An 8,172-nucleotide genomic window follows, 5' to 3' on the forward strand; every position below is an offset into this window, starting at 1 on the left:
CCCACATCTGTTGGCTCAGCTGTTGGACAGGACAAGTTAAAAGGAAAAAAAAAAAAAAGTTGGGAAGCATTGAAAACCATGAAGCAGACTGTTATGCTTTATATGTTTATATTTTGATAGAGTATTGCAGGTTACCTTGAGTCCAGCATCAGGCTGAGGGTTTGGTAGCCGAGTTAAGACTCTTAATCCCCTTTCCTCATTTGCATAGATATGTTTGAACTAAAGTAAATGTTGTAAATCGGGTTCTGTGTGTGTGGATCTGTCTGCAGACTGTCGTCAGATGTTTGATGTTGTTTATTCTTGTGTCTTTGTTTGATAATGATTCTTTCCTAAACTATTTTAAAGATATTATCTAACAGGAAGGGGGACCCCTAATGATGATTTATACAGTAATGCTAACAAGAAAGCAAAAGTTAAGAAGTAAGTACCTTCCACTCACAGCTTTCATTGTCTTGGGCATTTGATTTCCTATCTGGTTGTCAGTCAGAAATGCTTGTCCCTGTTGGATCTTCAGGTCACCTTCCAAGAGCTCAGCATCAACATTGTCGTCCTGCTGGTCCAAAGAGGAGAAGCAGCTCTTTGAGGAAGGATTGGTAAACTGCAGATATTGTTTGCACGCGGAACATTTGAATGCACTTGTTTATAAAGTTAGTAGTTAATAGTAAATACATCTGAATTAATGTGTAGCTGTTTTTCGTATGATATTTAAACACCTTCATTGACTTTTAAAGACTTTGGTGCAAAGTTTTAATGTGAAGAAAAGCTTTCAGAAAGTCCTCTCTTTCTTGGGATGCTTTTTTTAGACCCAGTTTGGTCAGAAGTGGACCAGAATTGCTAAGCAGGTGGGCACTCGTACTGTTATTCAGGTGAAAAGTTATGCCAAACACTACTTTAAACAAAAGGTAAGACTGTCTTTTTGACTCCAAGGTATTTCCCCATATGTACTGCATTCTGAAGGGCTTCGCTTACTCTTTACTTTCTTTGCCCAGAGAAAGTCAGAACCCGGAGCTGCAGCTCCTTCTACAGGCCCTGTCTTACATCCTCAGTCCATACCAAGTGAAGCATCAACTCTGGCCAATGCTGTCCGCATAGAAAAACTTTCTGACGATGAAGATGTAGACATCACTGATGATCTGAGTGAAGATGAAGCAACAGATGTTAAAACACAAGCTGAGCCCAAAACTGAATTGTTAGGGTCAGAGGAGCAAGTGAAGGGGGAGATTCAAACTGAAAAGAGCTCCCAGGAGCCAGAAAAGACAGCTCAGAATGAGACGGAGAGCATCTGGAATGCAGTCCAATCCCATAGGAAGTCTTTTTGTCCACAAAGTCGTGATGCTTCCTCTTCAGGTGTTTGTGCTGAGGAAAATAGAGAAACAAGACTACATCACAACATCAGTAAGACTGGGCAAATCTTTCCAGGAAGCTTTCAGACGCAAACAGGCTTCAAACAGGTGACAGGAGATCTCCAGGATCAGAGTTGTCAGTGTGACCTCATCGCTCAGACTGGTGATGTGGAAAACCACAGCTTTGAGAGGATGGGTACATTTCCCATTTCTGTTTTTCTTTGTCAACAGTGATTGTGGTCTTTAACATCTTTTATGTAATGCCATTTCCTCTGACTGATAATTCCAGACTCAGCTGAGAAGGTCCATAAAAATGAAGAAGAGCAACAGAATGGAGATGAAGCAGAGGAGGAACTCAAAGCTCCAGAGCAAGAAGCAGAACTGGACACAGGAACCATAACAGAGGATGAAAAACAAGCCATTCCAGAGTTCTTTGAGGGACGGCCATCAAAAACTCCTGAAAGATATTTGAAAATTAGGAACTACATTTTGGACCAATGGTACCACAAATGTTTGGAGGTCACTTCTGTCACGTCAGAGATGAAACTGAACTAACTGAAGGTTTGTTTGTGTGTCAGGATGAAGAGCAAACCCAAATACCTGAACAAGACTTCGGTGCGCCCAGGTCTGAAGAACTGTGGAGATGTTAACTGCATTGGCAGGATTCACACTTACCTGGAGCTTATTGGAGCCATCAACTTCAATTGTGGTAATGGTTGTTTTTATCGATTCTTTTACTTTGTAGTCCCCTTTCTGCTTTTCTGTTTGAGCTGGAACCTTCTTCTTGTAGAGCAAGCAGTTTATAATCGACCAAAGTTGGTGGACCGCTCAAGGGTTAAAGCGAGCAGAGACGTGTTGGAAGCATATCAGCTCGCTCAGAGATTACAAAGCATGGTTGGTGAACCCGAAAGATTCTGGTGCCCGACTGGCCTGTGCTTTTGAGCTAACGTTCAGTTGCTTGTAGCGGACCAGGAAGAGGCGTGTGCGGGATGTGTGGGGGAACTGGTGTGACGCTAAAGATTCTGAGGGGCAAACGTACGAGGTTTGGTCTCAAACATGCACACAGAAATGGTTCTGGGCTGCCATGAAAGGTTCAGCTGACTCTTTGTGCTTTTTGTCAGCATCTCAGTGCTGAAGAACTGGTGCTGCAGAGGGAGGGGAGGAAGAAGCATCCCAAACCCAGCAAAATGGCCAGATATCCAGAGTGCGCACCATGGCTCAATGCTTCATTCCCTAAGTTCATCATTTCTACCAAAAGAATTAGCACCCCCACCTCCCACCCAAATGTTGTTAGTAGCACAATTACAGCATGTGCTGTGAAGCTGTTTTCATTGATGAGCTGAAACCTTATAGAGTTTCAGATGAGTGAAGTGGAGAGGGCCAGGGGAAGGGTTCAAGTCTGATTTAGCTCTTTTTAGAGCAACTGTGACGTTCTGTGGGTAACTGACAGAAAATTTCTGCATACATCATACAACTTCAATTTAAACTTAAATCTTAACTGAGATATTTTTTCAGATTTGTCTCTGAAAATACAGAGGTTTGGCAAACGGAGCTACAGCTAGTTTAATATACCCAGTACAGAGAAATGAACCAAAGCATGAATCTGCACTACATTGATTTGTTCCACATTTACAGGAAGATGTAAAAGCAGCGCGTGGGGAAAGCTTTTCAATACATTTTAAAAACTCATTTTTTAAACTGTATTTTGACAATAAAATGCCTTTCTAGCCATTAGTCCTTTTGTGTTGTAATCATTAAACCCAAATTTGAAGTCATAAAATGGGCAGTAACCCTCTCCACTGCAAAAATGAAACTGCACAAACAAATGCCCTCTTTTTATCAGAAATTGGTTATATGTAGACCCCAGCAATGACACACAGTAATGAGGAAATGTGACTTGTTCCAGGAGGTCCTCTGACCCGTTCCGGCTGATTCCATGCAGATCTTTTGACGAGGACATACCGGTCAGTAACCTCCTCTCTCATTCTTCACTTCTACACTTTTCAAAGTTTGCTTGAACTCAGTCAGAAAATATTACTGCAAATATTCTTGTAAGCATGAATTTTCAGTATTTTTGTGCATGATTTTAGAGAACTAATGAGTTGTGTTAGGACTTTTCTTGTTGCTCTGCTGCATTCAGAGCTGCAGTATTTTTTTGGATCCATCCATCCATCTTCTTCCGCTTTATTTATTTATTTTTTATCCACGAAGTTTAATTCTTTGAAAAGAATAGAAATTGCTTTTCTTTCTATGATTCAAAGTGAACAATGAAAACGTTTGAAACGAGTGTTTGGTTGTGTTCAGGAGCCCTTCCAGGTGGAGGTGTGTGCAGAGACGCTCCTCATCATGGACATGGTACATTTCAGCTCATGTGCTTGGAGGCCGTCGGTCATCCAACAGCAGCACTCTGACTGTGTCCTCTGATCCTGTGTGCAGCATGCCCATGTCTCTAGAGGGGAAGTCATTGGTCTGCTGGGTGGGCATTTCAACGGGGATGCTAAAATATTAAAGGTGTGCGAAGTTGAACACATTATAGTTTATATACTACAAAAATGGTGCGTTGTTTTTTTTTTTTTTTCATTTTCATAAAACTGACAGACTTTTGCTTGTAGGTTTGTGCAGCAGAGCCATGCAACAGCATGAGCACAGGGATGCAGTGTGAGATGGACCCTGTGTCTCAGACTCAGGCTTGTGATGTGCTGTTGTCCCTTGGCCTCAGTGTGGTAGGCTGGTACCACTCTCACCCCTCCTTCCACCCAAACCCGTCAGTACGGGACATCAGCACACAGGACCAGTTTCAGGTATGACTAACTGGACTTCTTGTCGGAGTCTCTTTAAGCAGACACGTGATCTGATTCTCTGTTTTTTTATTGATCCAGAGCTATTTCTCACGTGGAGGAGCTCCTTTTATCGGGATGATAGTGAGCCCATATGACCCAGCCAACCGCTCCCCTCACTCCCAAATCACCTGTTTGTTAGTCAAAGAAAACCCCAATTCTTCCAGTCCCCAGAGTATGTAAAAACTGTCACAACCACACATGGTTCTGAACTTAAGAGTTGGTAAAAAAATGTACAGGTTGACATGAAGTTGAGAATTACAGGTCTTGGTTTTGTGCTGAGGATCTTCTGTGTCTGCTCCTCTGCAGAGCTGCCTTACAGATTCAACTTTCTGTCATCAAACCACATTCCAGACTGGGAACAGACCACGAGGAGGGCTGAGTGGATCATTCAAAAATATGATCAACCTCCTGGGTGAGTGTTATGCAGCTTTGCAGGCTATGTTGCAAATGCAGTCGGATCTAAAAACAGCTCTGTGCTTCTTCAGGAGTGCTCAGATGGACAGATTATTCCGAAGAGAGTCCCAGCTCTCCTGTTTGGAGAAGGTGAGTGTGATCCCTCTGTTCTCTTTCACATCGCACTGGCTTTAAAATACCACTTCAATCCTCTTTTGATCTCTTTTCAAAGTGTTTCCAGTGATCTTTTAATATGCGATTTATTGGCCAAATGAAAAAACCTGTGTCCAGGGCCTCAAAATTTTTTTCAGAGTAGGAGGCTACTGAGGAGAAATTAGAGGCCTATTACCCGAGCACCAAAGGCTCGAGGTGTTGACTGAGGGGGAGGCTTAAAGTTAGGACCCTTTATATGCATTTTCTACGAATCTGGGGCATAATTTCAGCTGATTTGAAAGCAGTAGAGAAGGAGGATTTAATACTGAACTTCTGCTCAACCACTGTAGATTTCCCACAACCTGTTTTCCTGTCCCAAAACTTTGAGGAGGAGCCACTGGAGGGCCATTGTTTGTAAAGTGAACTTACTTTTAACATTCAAGTTAAATTAGTACTTTAGAGATAAGTGTTCTTTCCACATCGAGTTGTAAACTTTCCGAATTGGAAAAAAAACCTCTAAGTTTGAATTTTGCCAAGTGGTTTTCATTGTGGATCAAGTGTCTGTTTTGTTTCGTCAATACACTATATAATAAGATGCTTTACTTTCCTAAAGTAAGACATCCCTATTAACACTGTTTTTTATGTTATAATCCAGTCTGTGAAAACATTTTCCGACATGAGTATGTCTCCAGCTCAATAGCATCATGGTCATCGTGTTGTCAGTGTCTAATGATACTGTCTCCACATCAACAAATGGTTCCTGCCTTAAGTACAACAGCTTTATCCTCCAGTTCAGACTGGTTCTTGGTAAAAATCCCCACATCTTCCCGCTGCTTCATCAGCCAACGCAGCTGCATATGAAGAAATGTCAGTCAACAGGAAAAGTGGAAGTTAAAGATCTGGAAGATCAAGAAAACTCTCAGACAAAGCAGCTGCAGGATTGTGGGAAAAACAAGTCCAAACCCGGGTTTGACTGCAGCATCCTCCAGAAAGACCTGCAGACTCTGGAGTTGTGCTGCACTGTTCTACTGTCAGAGAGACTTGTAGAAATATGAAGAGTTATCAGAAGAAACCCTATTCTACGTCCTCACCACAACATTCAACCTTCACAAATGAAAATAGAAACAAGCCTGATGCACTTTGGAAACAAGTTCTGTAGACGGACCCGGTTCACATGGAACCGCAATAAGGAAAGGTCCGTTTGGAGAAGAAAGGGTCCAGAGTTTAACGAACAGAACCTCTGTCCAACTGTTAAGCATGGGGGTGGACCAATCATGCTCTGGGCTTGTATTGTAGCCAGTTGATCAGGAAACTTTTCACCAGTAGAGGAAGAATGCCAAGAGGGGCAGCACAAGGTACTAACTGCAGAGTACCCAAACCTCTGTGCAGACCATTACTTGATGGAAATAAAACCCAATTGTTTTTTTTAACATATTAAAAGAACATCTCATCTGTAAACTGCTACCTTTATCAGATTTTTCCCATCTTTCCTTGAGTTCTTAGTGCACAATAATTTTTTAAAAGTGTAGTTTTAATGTGTTCATTAAATGTTTATTCTGTTCGTCGCACGACCTAACCCCTCACTGAATCCGTTCTGGTATTTATATCCATATTCATAGATATCTCCGTTCCCTATGCCCGCCAGTAAGGGGGGGATTACTGTACTTCCTGTAAAAAAAAAAGGTGGGTTGTCGTGTGAACCTACGTGGGTTTGGTGTTTCGTGAGGTCTGCAGCAGAGCCTGTGGCTGCAGACATCCTATAGCCAATGTGATTCGTCTGCTGTAGAGCGCTCCGGGGGCTGCACTGGAGCAGGAACAGTTGCAGTGTGAGCCCGGGGTTCAGGCCATACATGGGCTGTTTGCTGTACTAAATGAAACTTGTTCTACATCAAAAAGAAGCCAGCAACAATTTCACCTACCTACAGCCAGCTACATTTGAGGCCTGTGTCGTTTTCTAGGACGTGCTTTCTTCATTTCAAATTTGCCTCTGAGTTGTGGGCGGGACTGTTGGTGCAAAGTAAGCCTTCTCTGACTCCCCATCATCTTTTTGTTTACACTCTCTCCCGCTAGCTAACAACTTCCTTACATCCCCAAGCTAACATTAGCAGTGCATCAAAAAAGGCAGCAACAATCAGAGCAATCAGCTGTACAGTTTAGATCCAGATTACAGCTCAGACGTGGGAATCAAAGACGTTCATGGATCTGTTTGTCTATAAGTGGATGCATCAGAATGGAGCGGAGCAGGAAGACTTGTGTCTGACTATTGCACCTACATCACTGCTTTGTTTCATCAGTATTTATTTTTTATCTGGTCATGATCCACATTGATTTGAATAAAGAAATACTCAATAACACAAATATTTTATTTTTTATATATGTCTTCACCTTCAGAAAAAGTGCCAGAAAAAATGTTGAATACCGAAAAAACACCATTTTCATTGGAGTGGGTTTTAAAATGTAAGAATTAGACTTTTGTTTGTTGCTGTTTGTATCAATCTGAGTTGATTGGACCCTCTCCTTTTAGATGCTGGCATCCCTGGCGAAGCATTTGGAGCCTCTGCCAGACAGTGAGGGAGACCACTTTCTGAAGCACATTCAGACACTTTTCCAGTCTGGTTTTATTTCCAAGCAGCTGTCTTCAAACCAGGAGGAAGAAGGACCTCTACGTATCTCAAAGCCGCCAGACTCTGCTGAAATATATTATGGTCAGCTGACTAGTAAGGAAAAGCTTGTGGGGTCAGAGGGTGTCCCAGAGGAAACCACGCTGCTGAACCTCGGCTCTGTGTTGACAACTGAACATGACTATTTACTTTGAGCAACTGTGCAGCTGCATTGTTTAACTTATCAAAGTACTTCTATGCTATGGTATTAGTAATATTACTGACTAATGTCGTTTTTTTAAGGTCAGTCTTCCCCGCAATTAAAAAACAGGGTTTCTGTTTGTCTGTATTGTTTGTGTAGTCCTAAGATCTCTGTGTTTAAAATACAACGTTTAAGAATTATTTTTTTATTCAATTGACCTCTGTTAAGATTAAAAAGAAATCTATTTTTCATGTTTAAGACTGTTCTTTTTTTTTTTTGATGACATTGATTTTATATAAATGCTTTAACCCTTTAACACCTGAGGCATTGTCGGTGACGCTTAAACACTAAATCGTTAACACACTGTAACTTTTCAACCGTTAACATGATCATTCCAGCAGATTCTGAAGGAGAAAGCTCATGCCACTTTTCTCCTTCAAAATCTGCTGGAATCACGTAGATCGTGTTAACCGTTGAAAAGTTACAGCAAATCCAAGAACATAAAAACTGGAGCTCAGGTGTTAAAGGGTTCATGGTTTTTGGAGTCGGTACTAAGAAATTCAGTTTATGTTGAAGAGAGGTTTGCTTTTATTCACTAACTCATTCATTCACTTGTTCATTCATGCTCAGGAGAGGTTTTA

General features: G+C 41.7%; 1 protein-coding gene across 1 annotated transcript in view; it reads left to right on the top strand.

The window, feature by feature from the left end:
• mysm1 (Myb-like, SWIRM and MPN domains 1) overlaps positions 1 to 7,789 on the top strand; it is a 10,692-nt gene extending 2,903 nt beyond the window's left edge. The window contains exons 4-20 of the mRNA XM_024261825.2: positions 346 to 420; positions 515 to 593; positions 804 to 902; positions 990 to 1,539; positions 1,633 to 1,843; positions 1,922 to 2,052; positions 2,134 to 2,237; positions 2,308 to 2,385; positions 2,465 to 2,547; positions 3,250 to 3,307; positions 3,648 to 3,698; positions 3,780 to 3,854; positions 3,956 to 4,144; positions 4,223 to 4,355; positions 4,490 to 4,595; positions 4,669 to 4,726; positions 7,254 to 7,789. Of these exons, the coding sequence (XP_024117593.1) occupies positions 346 to 420; positions 515 to 593; positions 804 to 902; positions 990 to 1,539; positions 1,633 to 1,843; positions 1,922 to 2,052; positions 2,134 to 2,237; positions 2,308 to 2,385; positions 2,465 to 2,547; positions 3,250 to 3,307; positions 3,648 to 3,698; positions 3,780 to 3,854; positions 3,956 to 4,144; positions 4,223 to 4,355; positions 4,490 to 4,595; positions 4,669 to 4,726; positions 7,254 to 7,544 (2,371 nt within the window). The 3' untranslated portion in view covers positions 7,545 to 7,789. The remainder of the gene's footprint in view (positions 1 to 345; positions 421 to 514; positions 594 to 803; positions 903 to 989; positions 1,540 to 1,632; positions 1,844 to 1,921; positions 2,053 to 2,133; positions 2,238 to 2,307; positions 2,386 to 2,464; positions 2,548 to 3,249; positions 3,308 to 3,647; positions 3,699 to 3,779; positions 3,855 to 3,955; positions 4,145 to 4,222; positions 4,356 to 4,489; positions 4,596 to 4,668; positions 4,727 to 7,253) is intronic.
• The last annotated feature ends 383 nt before the right edge of the window (positions 7,790 to 8,172 follow it).

The sequence above is a fragment of the Oryzias melastigma genome, unplaced genomic scaffold (genome assembly GCF_002922805.2).
Source record: "Oryzias melastigma strain HK-1 unplaced genomic scaffold, ASM292280v2 sc00328, whole genome shotgun sequence".
NCBI classification, from domain to species: Eukaryota; Metazoa; Chordata; class Actinopteri; order Beloniformes; family Adrianichthyidae; genus Oryzias; species Oryzias melastigma.